At 61.0% G+C, this 17566-nt stretch overlaps 2 protein-coding genes across 2 annotated transcripts in view; one reads left to right on the top strand and one right to left on the bottom strand.

Annotated features, from left to right (window-relative positions):
* Nucleotides 1-397: 397 nt before the first annotated feature.
* On the bottom strand, nt 398-15916 carry PANK4 (pantothenate kinase 4 (inactive)). Its single transcript, XM_072819997.1, has 19 exons — nt 15570-15916; nt 11444-11526; nt 10910-11124; nt 10214-10397; nt 9870-9962; nt 9405-9558; nt 9134-9315; nt 8490-8571; nt 7777-7877; nt 5654-5809; nt 4928-5040; nt 4508-4595; nt 3605-3756; nt 2639-2694; nt 2460-2509; nt 1968-2072; nt 1545-1645; nt 1363-1431; nt 398-855 (listed from the first exon to the last, which is right to left on the bottom strand). The coding sequence occupies exons 1-19, from the start codon at nt 15691-15693 to the stop codon at nt 642-644; spliced, it is 2322 nt and encodes a 773-aa protein (XP_072676098.1). The 5' UTR covers nt 15694-15916; the 3' UTR covers nt 398-641.
* Nucleotides 15824-17566, top strand: part of TNFRSF14 (TNF receptor superfamily member 14) — a 30632-nt gene continuing 28889 nt past the window's right edge. Inside the window, exon 1 of the mRNA XM_072819999.1 lies at nt 15824-16012. The gene's annotated coding sequence lies outside the window, so the exon portion shown is untranslated. The remainder of the gene's footprint in view (nt 16013-17566) is intronic.

The following is a 17566-nucleotide window of genomic DNA, read 5'->3' as shown; positions in this document are numbered from 1 at the left end:
GGCCCTGCGAATCCTTGATGGCCTTCATGGCTGCCACTCTGAGGCAAGAGTGCGGCTTGGCACAGCCACACGGGGCAACCTTCCCTAGACAGACGCGCTGATGGGAGGCTCCTCCCTCTGGACAGGGGTCGGGGGCAGTGACGCAGGATGGCCCACAGGCTCACAGCCAACCTAGGGCCTCTGGGAGCGAGCAAAGGGAAGGGCTGGCAGGACTCGCTGTCTGTGAAACCACACGGCATGGTCTGACGTCACTCCAGCCTCTATTTGGTGTGGGCCCCCAGCCCCTGCCGCCCTGTCAGAGACACGTGCGTGTATTTACATCTATACATATATATGTGTGTGTGTGTGTGTGTATATATATATATATATATATATATATATACACACACATAAAAGATTATTTCACAGTTAAATATATTCCAATACGAATGTCTCACTGGACAAAAGTCGCGTCTCCCACCACGAACACGGCAGCATCACAGAAACCCCAACGCCACAAGCGCCATGCTCACACCTGGGCGCACCTGCCCGGAGTCATAGGCGCGCGACATAAATACTCTGATTTGAACTTGGTTTCCCTGTTGCAGTCGAAATACATTCCTGACAAGCGACGAGCGGAACAGTCTGGCAAGGCAGGCACCTCACTCAGCCGGAACCTCGTACTTGAAGATGACGCTGAAGAGCCGGCCACCCAGCCGCTCAGCCAGCCAGGAGTTCTTGATGACAGCCAGCTTGAGGCTCTCACAGCGCAGGGCCGCATAGTAGTTGGTATGGACAGCGCGGCCCATGCCCTCGATGACCACCAGGTCTGCACCTCGCTCCCGAACCAGCACGGCCAGGCCCTTGTCCAGGCGGCTTCAGGAAGGAAGGGGGCGGTGAGCAGGCAGGCGGGACCTCACCCTGAATGCAGCTGCCCCCTGGCCCCGCCCCAGGTGGACTCCACGCCCTGCCTCCTCACAAGGGCAGTGCCTGGCAAGGATGCCTGGGGCCCCCAGCCCTTGGCTCAAAGCACGGCCCTCGGGTCTGTTGCTAGAAAGCGGGCCCTTTGCAATCCGGGCCTGACCACGCTTCTCCACGTGGGACCCTAAAGGTTCTTCCTCCTTTCAAGGAGGTGAACTCCCTGTTCTTGGTTGGTTAATGGTGGGCCCGAGGAAGGGAAGAGGTTGGCTCAAGAACTGTCCCAGCTGCAGGCCAGTGGTCAATGGCCAGGCTCTCACGCTCTAGGATCCCCAGTGTGGTGACTCCATCGTTTGAGCCGTCTGTCTCCTCCCAGATGAGGCACACCCCACCAAAGGGCTGTGGCCTTCAGCTGCCCGAACACGTACTGGGGGCCCAGGCGTGCGTGCAGGTGTCTTGGGGTACCTGAGGTCCAGACACGGGGAGCTGGAGCCCGTCTGCATCAGCAACAGCCTCTCCTCTCTGAGTGCTGAGCTGCCAAGCATAGGGGGTCGGTTGGTGCCCGTGAGCTGGTACCCAGGGGACTCCCACCATGCCTGTACTTCTCCATGCGGGGCTCCCCCAGCCCCCGGTACCTGGCCACTTACTGAACAACAGGGTCCATGGCTGCGATGCGCTCAGCCACAATGAGGGACTCGCAGTAGGTCACGTCATTCAAGGCGGGTCCTGAGTTGCACGCCAGGATGACCTGTAGCGGGATGCCCCCAACTCTGTAGGGACCTTGGCCACAGCCCGGCACCAAGCCAGTGTTTACTTGCCCGCCCACCCAGCGCTGCCGGCTGAGAAGCAGGACACCCGATGACCTCTCACTGCTTAGTGGCCTCCAGGGGGGCCAGATCCTGGCTCGGGATGAAGACGGCCCCAGAACACTGCAGTCAGGCTGACCCAAGGTCCGCGGCATAACAAGCCTCACCCGCACCTACCTGCCCCACACAGAGGCCACGACGGCGCCAACCCCACTGCAAGTGGAGGGCCCAGGGCAGGGGTCCCGCCGCGGCCTGGACGCTCACCTCCGTCCCTCTAGAGAGAAGCTCCCTGACAAAGGGGAAGACTCCCAAAATGACGTCTATTCCACTGTTATCTGCGAAAATTAAGGCACATTTGTGAGGGGGCCCCTGTAAGACAAAACCAGGACGTTCAGTTGGGAACAGGCGCGTCCAAGCGTTGCAGACACCTCCGCACTCCACACTCCCCGCAGGCTGAGGCTGAGGGCTGCTGGCTCCCGCGGGCGCTGGGGTGCCGGGGGGGAGGGCGCCTGTGCCTCTTCCAGAACCGTGGCCCCAACGACCTCTGAGCCACGGCCACTGACCTAACTGGTAGAGCCTGCAAGAGTCAGGCTGGAGCAGGGGGCAGTGAGCTCAGAGCTGCAGCGTGAGACTCCTGGGGGCCCTTGGCACCTCGCCCTGGGGCAGCCCCGTGCCACTTCCCGCAGCCCTCCCTGCCTCCCAGGCCTGGAGAGCACGGACTGGCCCCAGGACAGAGGTGGGGACCTCGGTGTGTACCTTCAGTCTCTGAAGCCACTTGCTATAGGAGTCCACGAGCCACGGCCGCTCTGTGGGACACGGACACGGTTAGCCACACTGCCCCGCAGCATGGTCCCCTCCTGCAGCTGCCCCCCTTGTGACACCCCCCCTGCAGGGTGGGGGCTCTGGTGCAGGTGGGGAGCCCTGGGCATCCCTACCTTGCAGCTTCATCTTTGCCTCCTCAAAGCCAAACTGGGGATCAGACTCGAGGACGCTGCATGGGGAAGAAAATAAGTCATGGAAACCCTCAAACCTTAGCTCACAGCATTCACTGTAGAGCCCAGAGGAAGCATCTCCCAAAGTGGACGGGTGTGTTAGGATCCAGAGTGGGGAGGTTGCCTGCCACTGGCTGGCAGTGCTCACATGCCCCAGAGCAGGGGGTCTGGGGTGCTCTAGAACACGCATGTACTATGGGACCGGGGTAGGGGGCGGGACGGAGGGTCCTGAGTGCATGGCAGCCTCCAGTAAAGCCCTGGGTCAGTGCCAGGCCCCAGCTTCACCCCACACACGCCCCAACACGCCACCTAAAGGGACGAGTGATGGGGGGAGTGGCTTTACTCCACGTTGGAGAGGATGCCCTGGCTGGACCCAGCAAGGGCCAAAGACAGGACACCAGGTAGGGGATAGTGTCCTGCAAAGGGAGAGGCCCTGCTCTGTGGTGGGCAGGCCAGCTGGCAGGGCCCAGGGCTGGGTTGGTGGTGCCACTCCCTCAGAGCCCCAGGAAACCCTCAGCGCCCCCAGACTGACAGCCCAGGCACAGGTGCTCAGGGAGGCTGAGGCATGTATCCCCACTTGAGTCTGCAGGCTCCTTCTCCCAATTTCAAACGCTAAGTATTGTCTGATTCCCACTCTAACATGCAAACCCTGGGTTTGGATTTCTACCTCTGAAAATATCAGCCCCCAAATCCACACTCCAGCCCTCTGTCTGCCTGCTCTTGACGGGCCCCAAGCAACACCCAGTGTCCTGGGACCCCGTCTCCCCACTGCCACCTCTTTGGGGCGGGGCTGGGGCACCACACGTGGTCGAGGGGGACAGGATGGCTGTGGTCCTGGGCTCACGCCGGGAAGAGCAGGCAGGGGCAGGGCTGAAGCGTGGAGAGGCCGTGAAGGCAGCGGGCACCTACTCAGAGACAGCTTTCGCTCCCCAGTCGAAGACGTTCCCCGCCAGCAAACCTTTCACCAGGGCCAGCTGCCTCTCCTCCCAGCCCAAGGCGTCCAGACAGCGGATCACCCTCGGGAAGCACTTTAGCGCGACCCCGTTTTCCTTCTGCTTGACCTGTGGGGAGAGGCGAGAGTTGGTCAGGGAGGAAGCTTGCGTCCCCAGGCCCTTGGCAGCCAGGGCAGAGGGAGGGCGCCCTGCTGCAGACACTGCGGAGATCACCAAGAACCCGCTCTGGGGGGGACAGAAGGCCCAGCGCACTGTCACAGGAGCTCTAGCAAACCAAGATGGTAACATCTGCTGATTTGGAAGAGTGCAGCCACAGGCAGGAGTCAGCGGCATCCAGGCTCATGCACGCTTGACCCGCACCGAGTGCGTGAGGCTCAGCAGGGCTTTGGGCCCAGTATGGCTGTGCTGCGGGCCTGGGCTGGGCAGAGAAGGGCCGCGAAGGATGACTCAGACCACCCAGGCGCCTGGTGCCCCATCCCCAGACGCCCCATCCGAGGGCCAGGGTGGCAGGAACTGGTGGGCAGCGCTGGCTTTGAGCCCCTGGCTGTCATGCCCCAGCACACAGCCTCCTGGGCAGAATGGCCCATGGAGGAGGGTGGCACCTCTAGGCCACCTGCCAGGCTCTGGCTGGCGTGTTGCCTTTCAGGGCAGGACTGGTGTCTACAAATGCCAACTCTGTGATGGTCAGCAGACCTCACCCAACCAGAGACAGGCGACCCTCCAATCCTCAGCTCCGTAGCTGGCGCTGCCAACCAAGAAGCCACCCCACACTCCCACGAGGTGGGCTAGGCCCTGCCTGTTCCCTGCTACCCGTGCCCCCCTCGCAGGTGCCAACCCTGCATGGGAAGGTGGCACTCACTTTGGAGTAGGGGTCTGGGAAGTTGAACTCATTCAAACAGTGCTCCCTTGTGTCCAAAAGGCTGCGCACGGTCAGGGTCCCGTAAGCACTGGGAAGAAGCAGGAGAAAGGAGCTTGGTGGGTCGATGGCCTAGCACAGTGCCCATCATGCCCCTGCCATGGAAGGCATTTTCCTGGTGCTCAGCTGCCAGTGGGAGGGTCAAAGAAACCAAGAGAGTAGGTGTGGGCAGAGGCAGGTAGAGGCAAGTGGTAGCCCAAGGACAGGCCATTGGAAGCCCAGCCCACAGGCGGGAATGTGCCTTCTCCTCCAGAGGCTGCCCCTTGGGCTGCCCACGGTAGACCTCCTGACTCACAAGGCTGCTGCCCGCACCACCCAGCTGGTTCCATGCCGGTCCTGGGCCAGGGGCAGCAGGACACTCACAAAGGCTGGTGCCGCAGGGTCTGCAGCTTGCTCCAGTACTTCTGCCGGAACTTCTCCGCCCTCTCGGCAGCATCCACTGAGCCCGGCTGGCTGGCCACTGCACGCTTCACCACCTGCCGAGCACAGGGTGGTCAGCACAGCCCCGGCTTTCACTCAGCCAGGGCCATGGTGAGAGCACATCCCCATGTACAGGCACATGGCCACTGGTGATCGGTCTCCTGGGGGCTTTGCCCCGCGGGGTGGGAATGGGGTGGCCACTAGCCCTCCACTGAAGCTTGGGGCCACACTGCCCAGGATGGGCTCCTGCCACACTGGTAGGGGACAGGTGGCTTGGGACCATATTTGGAGGCTGCGCGGGGTGCGGGGCTGGGAGCCCTCAGGCTGAGGATAGAGCCTGGGGGCCAGAGAGGCTGGGACATGTGTGTTCCCAGAGGGCCAAGAAGGCCTGAGCCAGACCAGAGCCTGGAGTCCAACTGCTACTGGCCCTGAGCCCATACACACCATGTGCTTTTGAAGCTCTGTCATTTGGTGTGCTGGTGAGAAATGTGAGGACCCAACAAACCCCTGGGAGGCATGTTTTTCCCTGGTTAACAGAAATCACCCCCAAACTCAAACATGGATGCCACGGCCACCGGAGCCCCCGTTCTCCTTCCGCACACCTGTCGCTTGCTCCTCGGGAGCCCATGTCTCGTCCCCAGGGGCACCTGGCCCGCCCCGAGCCCTCACCCCATCCAGGGCCTCCTCGAAGCAGGTGAGCCAGTACTTGCGGGCCAGAGCGTCGTCCGTCAGGTCAACCGTGTCGGGCACGTAGGAAGACGGGTCCAGAAGGAGGGGCAGGTTGACTAGCGGCCGCTCCAGCCGGTCCATTTCCAGCAGGTCAAACTGGGATGAGAGATGAGAGATGGTGCATGCATCAGCGGGTGGTCCTTTGAGGCCTAGAGCCAGCCCCTTTGTGGGATTGGCCAGGACCCATGGTAGTGCTGCGGCCTCAGGGGACAAGCCCGCTCTTCCCGGGTCTGCCCAAACCCACAGAGGCCACCTCCTCCCAGTGGCTCTGTTGCTTTTCCTGCACTAGAGTGGTCCCCACAGCTGGGGGCTCCTGCACCAGGGTGTGGTCATGCTTTCACTCCCCATTTCTGCCACTCAAGGCTCCACAGGTGTGGTCCCCACTCACGGCCCAGTAGGCCCTTATTCTGTGACCCCCTGGTATACCAGGCCCTTGGCAAGGCTACGGGGAGCCCATGGGGCAGGCAGTCCAGGCTTCCACCAGCTCCTTGCTCCCCACAGCACGGGTGCCCAGCACACAGCCTGTGTCTGAAACCAGCTCTCTTGGCCTCATGGAGGGGCCTAGGGTCCCCTCATGGCCGATGTGTGACTGGTGGCTGCCGGCGACAAGTATGCCCTCCAGCAGTTCTAAAGGTGTGGTTGCTCAACCAGCTGGCGGTTTGGCGTTTCCAATAAGACCGAAGCCAGTGTGTGCGCACACCTGAACTCTGCACGTGCCTGGCAGCCCTCCCCCTGCTCTCTGGAGAAGCATCCACTGCACTCCTACAATCGTCCCTTGTCTGCCGATGGCCTACTGACTGGCAAGCTATGAGGGTGAGGAGCAGGTGAGCTCTGCGCCTCGGCGTCTGCACAAGAGGAGCCACCACAAGGAGACAAACCGGCTTCTGGATGCTCCTGAATCACAGGAAGGTCAGCAACGAAATGGCTGGTATATCACCAGGCGATGAAGGGAAGTGGATGGTTTTCCATCTCTGGGGCCCTGGCCTGGTCTTCAGGGGCTCCCCTGCTGTCTTGACAAGTAGGAGTTCAAACCATAGCTGTTCCTTGGGTAGGCTCCACCCACCCCTCTGTGAAGCGTGCAGGCTACGCAGAGACCCAGCGCAGGAGGTGTGTGTGGTGCTGAGCATCAGCTCTGATACACACGTCTCTTGCTCACGTATCCATTTGGCTTCAGGAGTCCTAAGACTAGAATCCACACTGCTCCCCCAGAAATCACAGATACAGAGGCCCATCGTGTGCCAGTCACGTGCTCCAGCCAGGCCCGAGGTGTGGGGATGTAGGGGGATGCTTTCCCTCCTGGGAAGTCACGATTATATCACACACATTCCTGCGATGCTTATGCCAACTAGGAAGAGAATCTGTGTCCACAACTGAAAATCAGCTGTGTCCGAAGAGCCAGCAGGCCGGTTCCGAAGGCGGCGTTTTAACTTGTGTGCCCAACTAGTCACTTCGATTCGTCCAGCTGGTTCTCCAGCCTGGTGCCTGAGTTCTGCTAAGTACCCAGTGACTGACAGGAGTAACACACCACTTGGGGGATGATCTCAAGAAGCTCATGATCCCCCAGGATGAGCTATGGTGGCAGCATCTTGCTTCTGGCTGACACTAGGCCTGGCCAGAGAACCTCTCTCTGCCCACTCAGCAGGCTGGAGGACCCCTGCCCAGTCACGTGGGTGTCTCCCCAGCTGGAGATAGAGGACCGGGCAGGAAACCTCCCGAGACTGCAGACTGTCCTGTATGGTTTGAAACCATCAGGCAGAGAACGTGGTCTGAGAGAAGGGGCCTGGGTTGGTGCCTGCAGCTCTGGGTTTTAACCTTGATTCTGCTGTCACTGGTGCCACAATCCTGGGGAAGCACATTCCATATTCTCCCTGCATACGTAGGGGCTGGATGGTATGGTCTTGGGGCTCCAGCAGAACATTTGGAAAACACAGAAATGCTAAGGCCCTGAGGAGGGAAGCAAATGCCCGTGCCTCTCTTTTGCCCCAATGTCCACAGCTGGTCAGCGGCCAGTCTGCCCCAGGAGAGGGAATCTTGGAACCAGACCCAAAGGACCCCACACTTACGGTGCCACTCCTCGCCCGCTGTGTCGGGCAGAGCTCTGGGGATGAGCTCATCAGCCCGGAGCTGCCTGCGTAGTTCTCTCCCCAGCTGTACTGGTTAGGGTCTAGAGTGGGGAGAATTGGGTGTCACCCCAGGGCTACCACACTGTGCCCTCACCCCAGGACGGCCCGACCACCGCTGAAGGTCCCCACAGCCCCTGGGGGAGCCTGGGGGTCGTGCTATGGCACTGTGTGCTCTCACCAGCACCGAGACCTCATAAAATGATTACAGGGACCTTCCCAAGCTTCTTAGAACAGCCTTCCCTGCCTCTCCCAATCACACCTCTCAAGCATCCTTCAAAGAGGGCAGGCTACCAAAAAGTCAGAGCTTGTCTGACGGTAAGGAGGCAGGAGGGAGGTGGAGGAGGGCCACCCACCCTGGCCCCTGCCTGGAGCCCTGGTCACCCATGAGCTAGATACCCCCTGGGGTTGGTCACACGGCACACAGATGACCCCTCAGAGGAACTGCCGCAGAGGGCTAGCCGCCCGCCCCCAACCCCGGCCACTGCTATGAAGGGCCCAGCGTGTCCAGCACATGCCACTCAGGCCCTGGATTCCAGAGGGAGACCTGCTCCCACAGCCTCTGAGGCCTGGTAGCTTGCTCCACACCTGTCACTGCACATACCCTGTGTTGCCCCGACGTGACCACAGGCCATCACCATGGTTGCTCTACTCACTGTCTTGCTCCGCTCCTTTGAGAAATGCTCCGATGGCTCCCAGGTAGCCTTCGTGTCTCAAGAACAGTGCCTGGACTTCCCCCTGCCACAGCAAGACCCCACCTGAGCTGGCCTCACCATCACACGAGGGAAGTCTGGGCGGTTTTAAACCAACTTGACCCAGGTGGCCCCTCTCTATGCAGCAGAGACTTCCTGAAAACCTCTGCCACACATTGGTCAGACAAACTGCATTCAGTGCAGAACTTAAAAGCTTGACATTTGCAGAAATCTGAGTGTAAAGAACTTCTTCCACAAAACTAACACCCCCCTATCACCCCACTTGGCAGATGCTGTGAGCCCATCTGCAGGCCCAGCTCAGAGCAGTCCTGTGGAACGAAAGCCATGTCGGCGCTTGCATGCAGCTCATCTACAGTGGGAGACAGGCCTCATGCCCAACTCAGAGATGGCCAGGGTGCCCGGGTACGGGATGTTGGCACTAGCCAGAGGAGAGAGGCGGGGGCGCGGTGCCCTGCTGCTGGGCTGCCTGCCCTGGGCCCCCCTGCACCTCTCCATTGGCAGGCATCAAGGACACTGGTGCCCACGCCAAGGATCTGGGAAGAGGGAAGCCCGGGGTGCCGGAGGGGGAGGAAGTGGCACTCCAGTACCTTGGAGAAGAAGTTAATGCTGTAGGTGATGGTGCGCATGGTGACCGGGTGGCCCCGGATGAAGAAGCCGCCGAAGTACACCCTGTCCAAACAGTGTAGCTTTGCGTAGAGGCAGGCGAGCTGCCCAATGTCATTGCTGATCATGTGCAGCAGGCTCTTGGCCATGTCCTCCTTGGAGAACTCTGGGAAGGGGCAGAGGCAGGGTGCTGCTGGGGGGCCGGGCCCATGACGGGGAGCCAGCGCACGGAGGGCATCGGCAGGGGCCCGGTACCTCTGTCGGCGGTGGCCGACTTCCCAAAGCTACTGGCGATGAGGTTGCCGCTCAGCCCCAGGGTCTGGTGGGCCCCACCGTACACGTCCTGCACCAGCATGTCCACATTGGCGTGCTGGCCCTTGGAGGCCAGGTGCAGTAGCTCATCGAACTTCTGTGGGGACAGGGCAGACGGAGGTGCGTGCGGTGTGGGGGCTGCTGGGGTTCCCGAAACCGAGCCCACGTGGAGGGGCAGGCAGTGTGCCAGGCTGAAAGGTGCTCCTGTGTCATCAGACCAAAGGTGGGGAGAGGGAGGCAGGGCTCCACAGACATCCCCCGGGCAGACTGGCTGTTCTCACAACCATCCTGCAGTGACCAGGAAACCACTGCCACCTTGGGCCCCACGGTCACAACCCTCTCCTGGGAAAAGTCTGGGACACGGGACTCAGTGCAAAATTAGGAGTGACTCTCTGTAGCCTGGGATACCTTTGTTTTGGTGAGCAGAGCCCCAAGGCCCCAGAAGGTGCCACCGCCGATGGAGCTGCCACCGATCCACTCAAATCTGTCCTCTGTCTCCACCTGGAAGTGCAAGCGCAGCTGAGTGAGTGAGTGGGCCCAGATGACAGGTCCCCAGACATGGGTGACACCACTCCTGAAGGCCAAGTCTGGGCCTCCCGCCTTCCCCCAACAGCCTGCACCAGCGCCCTCCAGGTAGCCGCGTGCCCGTGATCCCCAGAGCCAGAGGGGGTTGCCCAGCCTGCTCCAACATGGCAGGCGCCCCAGCGATTGCTGCCCAGTCCCCACGCACCGCCCCGCGAAGCACGCCTCACCTTCACGATAGAAACTCCAGAACCGATGTTGACCAACAGATACGGGAAGATGTTGGGGTGATTGGTCTGGAATTTGAACTCAGGGTCGGAATCTTTCTGATACACGAAGGCCTCGTGTGGGATGTTTTTCAGCACAAAGTTGCAGCCTTTGATCAAGCAAGTCATCACGTCCTCCTTGTCCACTCTACAAAGGATGGAGCCTGGCCACTGAAAACGCCATGGGCCACAGAAGGGCCCTCTGCCACTGTACGGTGGCTCCAACGGCTCATGCACCAGGGACTCTCCCGGATCACTGCCCCCTGCCCTGGCCGAGCTCAGCTTCTGACTTGGACAGGCACACGCAGCCTCAAACACAGCCCCTCACACCGTCCCCCTCCCTTTGGCCCTGCACATGGCTTCTGACGGGCCAGTTGTGTGCACCGTGAGACCCAGCACTCTGCGACGGTACAAACGGCCCTGACCTCAGTCTCCATGCAGGCCACCCCGTCAGAACCTCCGCTCCAAAAGCACAGGGGAGCACTGCTGCAGGAGCAGGGTGCCCTTCCCTCCTTGCTCCCCCAGCCCTGCCTATGGTTCGGCCACTAGAAGCCTCCTGCCAGCCCAGCCAGAGTCTAGCCCCAGGGTGGGTGTGGGAGCCCCAGCCAAGAACCAAGGCCAGTGGCTCTGTGCCCTGCAGCCCCCATGGCCCCTACTGACCTCAGCCGTAGCTTCTCTTCTATGAGGTCCTTGAATTTGTATGCCCCGCCCCCGGTTGCCTGGATGACTTTTGTCTCAGTGTTAACGAGGTGGTCTTTGATGAAGTCCAGGCAGGCTTCTATGTAGGTGTTCTCGAACTTGACAAAGTGCAGCCTGGCAGTAACCTCCTCCTGGACAGAGATCTCGTAGGGCGGCTCGTGGTCCTGCTCTGCGTCCTGGGGATATAGGGTGAGGGTCTGTGTGTGCTGCCCATAGGGAGGGAAAGATGTGGAGATGAGGGCCCCGAAATGGGCACAACTCTCAGTGCCAAGTTCAGGTGGGAGGGGTGGGGAGGGAGCCGGTGTGGGTGCTCCTGCCAGGGTCCTGAAGAGAAGGGGCCTGAGCCAGGCAGCACGGAAGGATTTCAGTACTAGGAACGTCCAGGAAGCTAAGCCGATGTGGGTGAGCAGCAGAGGGGGGGCAAACAGGAAATGAGAGCATTGTGTGGCCTGGGGCACCCCCTCACCTGCCAACCCAGCCTGCTAGGCAACTTACCTTGCCGGAGTAGTCAAAGGACCGCACTCTGGCAACTTTGTGCTGCACAGTGGAGTAATAGGCCAGCTTGGTCAGTGAACCCCCTGGGGGGAGACACAGACAGAGCAAATTCAGGAGCTGGCCAGGGTGAGGGACCGAGGCTCATCTGCCCACACAGTCTCCTCTGCCAGGCTGGGTCCTGTGCATAAGGTGCTTGGTGTTACTTGGACTTAAAACTCTGCGGGGTGCCAACCAGAGGAAAGGAACCAACAGTGAGGCCCAAACACTGCTGTCTCTGAGAAAGCCTGTGCCATCTCAGGTCCCGGACCAAACCGGGCTTGAGACTGTCCGTTTCCCCTCCGCATCAAGTCCTAGAGGAGAAAGAAAAGCATCCTGTTTCCAGGAGGTCTCAGCGATCATTAGTGATTCAGAAAAATTCTGTTTCAAACTTTGATCTTGAAAATTACCCAAAGAAAAAAACTGGAAAATGCCAGTTTCATTGACAAGCACACCTGACTATCTGTGGTAACAAGAAGGAAGCGATAAAAGGAGTATTCTCCAAGTGTGGACAGGCAGAAAGAGGGGGCCTTCCCCAGAATGCTCTAACAGTCTACCCTCTCACAGCTCTGGGCTGGGAGGCCACACAGGGCAGCAGGGTCTCCTACCCCAGGCTAGCCCTGGGACACCCTGGGAAGCTCAGCATCAAGGAGCAGGAGAGGCCTTCATTTGCCCAAAACACATTTCAAGGCCAGTTAAAAAGACATTCCGAGCAGTCACTTTCAGATCTACAGATGGAGGCGGCAGGTAAACCCGTGCAGGACGGCCCTCGATGGCGGGGACGAGGAGGAGCAGAGGCTTGGCGCCACAGGACAGCTCTGAAACCAAGCCGGTTCTTGTGGGCCGGCCAGGTGAGACAGAGCCCTATTTGAGGGGGAGACAGAAGCTAATCTCTTGACAGCTGCTCTGTGACACAATCCCAAGGGGATATAAGAGAAACACTCCAGGCAAAAAAACATCTGAGGGCTGAAGCTCATCCAGGTAACAGAAGCCTGAGGCTGAGAGCAAGCGTTCGAGCCTACCCGCCGGAGCCACCGGCCCGCAGTGTGGACAGGGCCTCCCAGGACAGCCGAGACCTGCCCTTGGCGAGCCCTGGTCAGTTCACCCCGGCACAGGCTTACTCTCATTCCTACACCCTGGGCTTTAGAGGCAGAACTCAGGTCTTAAGCCTCCTTATCCCTCCTCCCTTCCCCCAACCCCGGCCTGGCCTGGAGCGTCCTTCGCTCTGTGAGTTAACTGTTTCCTAAAAAGGCAGGCAACGCAAAGGGATGAAGATACACTTTGAGAAACTTTTCAAAAGTTATCATAACAAATTCCCAGGTCAGAGAGATCCAGTTTCAGGTTGCATTTCTTTTTGAGAGCTTTAAATCACAACCTAAATACGAGGTGTGGAGAGCTGTGGGGGCTGCCATGGGAGGTGACTTCGTGTCTGCGTGCCCCATACCGTGCATCCCACATGGGGCAATGCCCAGCAGCCTGTACCCCCAGAAGAGGGAAGAGACAAGGGTCTGGGAAGTGAGTGGGGACGTGCAAAGTGGGGTGGTCAGCCTGAACCAGGGTGAGCTCAGAGCAGGACAGCGGGTTCTAGAAGACAGCAGGGAGCTCATCAGTTCTCAGGATCCCTAAGACTTAGTGACTGCCCATCTAGTCCCTGGCCACAAGCCCCAGTACATCACATCTAACAAGTGCAGTGACCAGGCTGGTGAATGCAGTCCTGTGCTAATCAGGGTGGGATGAGGAGAGCAAAGCTTCCCTGGTCCAGGGCCAGGAGCACCCTGACTGATCAGCTGCCTGTGTCAGTCCTCCAGCACCCAAGCCAAGACCTCCCGGGTTCATCCAGACCCTCAGGGGCTGGGCATCGGGTCATCCTCTCTTCCACCATCTCTGCCTGTCCTTCCACCTTGGGTACCAAGGCACAAGGAAACCCCAGTGCATGTCCCTGCCCTGTGGAAACCCGAAGTCAGGTCAGCTTCCATTATGTGTTGATAGAGAAAATGTCCCTGATGCTTTCAAAGCGGGGAATCCACTCAGCTGACGTGAGTGTCCGAGAGACGAACAGGCCTGCCAAGAACGTAGAGCAGCTGAGCTTCCCTGGATCAAGAGGCTTGGCTGAGGGAAGGGGAAATGGGAGAAGCCTGTTTTGAAAGCAAACTGTTGACAAGCACACTGGCTGGAGGATCCAAGTTGGAGGACCTATACCCAGGCTGTGACCTCCCACCAGCCACATGAACCTAACACGAGGTCTGTGCTTAGTAACAATGAAGTTGTCCTATGGGGATACGCAGACATGGGACCCAGAGCCGGGGGAACTTTCAAAGAGAGGAAATGAATATTGACACTAAAAATATCCTTCCAAGTGTCCTTTTCCCCGGAAACCCCACCTGGACTCACGCTGGAAGACAGGCTGCCCCAGGACCCCATGGAGCCAGGGCATGCCTCCGGGACTGCCGGAGCTCTGTGGCTACAAGCTGGCCCCCCGCCCCCGGGGCCACACAGGACCTCTCAGGTCAACCCCATGGCAAGCCAATTTTCAGCTGCACTTCGGAAACACTAAGTTCCAACTCCCTCCCATGGAGCAGACCCCTGGTTGTGAGTGCAGCATGACGTCTGGACGTCTGGGCTCTCAGGGCTCTCGGAGCACACCCCTGACCGGGCTGCTACCACATCAAATGGGCCTGTCTCAGAAAGCAGGCACAGCAGGGCCCTGGGGGAGGTCTGGCTCCTGATGACCCCCTAAGCGGGGCCTCCAAGCTTACGGTTGGCTGCAAACATGCAGCCAGGCACAAGTCTGATCAGGTCCCACACCCCTCGCGGGGTGATCAGGTCCCACACCCCTCGCGGGGTGTGCATACCTGCCACCAGGTCAGTGCTCTGAAGCACCGCCCCTGACACCGCAGCAGTCTGCAAGGTGAGAACGCAGGAGCCAGCCCACCTTCCCACTGTCAGGGCTCCTACCTCTCCAGAGGACGCCTTCCCCCACCCAAGCCCCACACATCAAAGCCATCCTCATGAACAGGGGCGTGGCCCACGCATCACAGGCCAACAGCTCCAAGGGGTCAGTCCGGGTCTCCCTGGGACATCCCAACTAGAGGAGAGAGGCACACCTGTCCACTTTCAACAGGTCAGGCGTCTTACAAGTGGCCAGGGCCGCCCTGCTGGTACCAGGCATGAGCGCCCACACTTGGCTGCTGGCAGGACCAGCATACAGAGCCCCAGCAGAGATACTGAGCCCCAGCAGGGGAGAGCTGTGTGAGGCCGCTGGCCTGCTGCGGGAGGCCCCGGCGGCGGACAGTAGGACAAGGCCTCAGGCCCCGTGTGGTCAGGGGCAGAGGGCCGAGGGCCCAGCCCGCCCAGATTCCAGGCCCACCTGGCCCTTACAGCTGGTGACCTTACACTGCTTGGCTGCCTCTGCCCTCCGCGTCCTTCTCTGTGAAAGGGGGCAGCGGGGAGGTTCCGGCGCCGGAGTGGGCTGAGGGCCTGGGGCGGGCCTGGGGCGGGCAGGTCGGCAGGCTGGGTGGGGCCCTGGGGGCACCCTGCGGGCCGCGCGGCACAGGGGGATCCTGAAGGGTGCCAGCGCGGGCCCCACATCCTCGTCCAGGGCCTCCCAACTCCCGCCGCAGGCCAGCCGTCCAGGAGCTGAGGCCGTGCCGGCGGGAGGGCTTCGGGCTGGGCCCCGGCGGGCAGCCCACCGACGATTCCCGCGGCCCGAGGTGTGGCCGCCGCCCGCCCTCGGCGCGGCCCCACAGGCGGGCCCCGGACCCCACTCGTGGCCCGCACAGGCCCCGCCCGGCAGCCGACCCTCCAGAGGTGGGCCACCGAGGGGTCGCCGGGCCGCCCGCCTCTCCGCGCTGGACTACGAGGCCCGGCGTGCCCCGCTCCGGCCGCGCGGCGCCTGCCGGGAGCTGTAGTCCGGCCGCCGCGGGGAGCGCGGGCGCCGGCGGCCCGAGGACTACAAGGTCCGACAGGCTGTGCGCGCCGGCGGCCCGCGCCCCGCCCTTCGTCCTTGCCACCGCCCCCGGCCCGCCGGCTCCGCCGCCGGCGCCCACGCCCGCCGCGCGCCGTCCCGCTCCCGGCGCCCGTCCGCGGCTACCTATGTCAATGGCGAAGCGCTTGGCGTTCTCCAGATTGCGGAAGATCTCGTCGGGGGGCAGCGTGATGCTCTTGTCCAGGCTGTCCCCGCTGCTCCCGCTGCCGCTCGCTCCACGCTCCGCCATTTTGAATGTGCCCGGCCAGCCTAATCATCTATGGAGATATATGCGCATATATTTGACTGCTAAACGCCTTCCGCGCATATATTATGCTAATGAGGCGCCCGGGCCCGCCCCTCCCCGCCCGCCCCTGTGGTCCCGGCAGCGGGAAGGCCACTGGGCCTGCCTGCGCGGGGTCCCCGAGGCCGTTGGACCAACACAAGCCGTCTGGACTGTTGTCTTTGTTGCTCTTTCAACGAGCTTGCCAGATGCTGACGTCCAGCGCTCTGAGCGAGTGCAGAGGAGGCCCCTGAGGCTCGAGACCTCCCAACACCGGCCTCTTTCAGTGAGTGCGGCGCATGACCTACCAGCACGGAAGGGTTGTGGGTTGCAAAAGCCCCATGCGAAATAGGGGTGTTGGGGACGCTGCTCTGCAGGCGCCCCCAGCGCAGGGTGGACGATGCACTGGCAGCTGGAGAAGACACTCACTCTGATGGGGAGGTCTGCAGAGAGTGCAGGGGAAAGCAGGGCAGCCTGCCTGGAGGAGGCTGCCTTTTGGCAAAGCAGGGGAGTCTATGGGAGTTTGCAGGGAACTAGCTGACACGGTTCCAGAAGTTGGAGCATGGACACAGATGGTGGTGGGGGCGGGTTTCAGGGCCAGTCCCTGGGAAGCTTCTGATGTCTAGGAGATCCTTGAGAGATGTGTCTCCCTCCAGGGCACTGGACCCAGCCGGTGTTGGCGTCTCTAAGGTGGCTTTGGCAACTGACTCCAGGGACCCTGGGTTTGGTACTGTCTCTGGACTTCAGCCCCCTTATGAGAATTTCAGCGGCTGCCTGGCAAGGCCTGGCCTGTGGAGTAGCAGGCTCCAGCAGTGCCCAGGGGAGGGGCTGTGGCTTCAGCACATCAGGCAGAGGCTTGGGGAGAGGCAGCCTCGCAAAAGTCTTCTAAGAGGTGGGTGTGCCCGGTGGAAGAGTGCGGAGGGTCTGCTCCCAGAGGGTGCAGGCCTGGAGCACCAAGGACCCTGGGGTGCGGGGGGGCGTTGTGGGTCTGGCCAGGAGGCCCCCCTTCCCGGGCAGGGACATGCCTACCCAACCTGCAGTATGCTGTGTGGCAGGCACTGGGCTGGCCTGGAGAGGGCGCCCTGGATTTTCCCACTCAGAGTGGCCAGAAAGGGATTGTGGTGGGGGTGGGGGGGGGTGGGCAGCAGGGAGGAAGGACGCCAGGCTGAAGAAATGTGAAAGCCTCTTGGCCCCACATCCAGCTCCTGGGCCCTTTTAGGCTCTTGCAGACTCACCCAGCATCCACAGTCTGCCTAAAAATAGGTGCCCTTTCGGAGGCAAAGGACTGTCCTTGGCAGGTTCAGCATCAGCACTGCCTGTTTCAGCCCTGGGGAGCGGTGGGCCTGTGGGGAGGATGGGGTAGGACTAGCCAAGCAGGGGCTCCCAGCAGCTCATCCAGGGACGGGGGCTGCTGGCCATGCAGGAAGGCCAGGGTGGAAGCCAACCCCTTCTCCCATGTGTGTGGTAGTGGGGGCAGCTAAACCCCTTTTGCTGCAGCAAGAGCTCCAGGGCAAGCTATGGTCTTTGCATCCCCCTCAGCTGAACAGAGCGGGAAGGTCCTGTAGCTGTCACTTTACTCCCCATCCTCCCTGCCAGGGACAGAAACCCAGTCTCCTGCTGCACACGAGGGTGTGGTCTGTGGGGCCTGTTCTCCTGCCTGCCTGCCTGCCTGCCTCCTGTCCTCATTCATTCCCAACTTTGCTTAGTCAGGGCGAGCCCTTCTTCCTTGTCTAGAGGGTCACTGGCAATGACATGTCCCACCTGCAGTTGAGTGTCACCACAGTGTCTGCCCTGCTTTGTCCCTGCAGCCCCGCCCACCTGGTGACTGTTGAGGACACAC

The sequence above is a fragment of the Canis lupus genome, chromosome 3 (genome assembly GCF_048164855.1).
Source record: "Canis lupus baileyi chromosome 3, mCanLup2.hap1, whole genome shotgun sequence".
NCBI lineage: Eukaryota > Metazoa > Chordata > Mammalia > Carnivora > Canidae > Canis > Canis lupus.
This window is presented reverse-complemented; position numbering and strand designations above follow the sequence as displayed.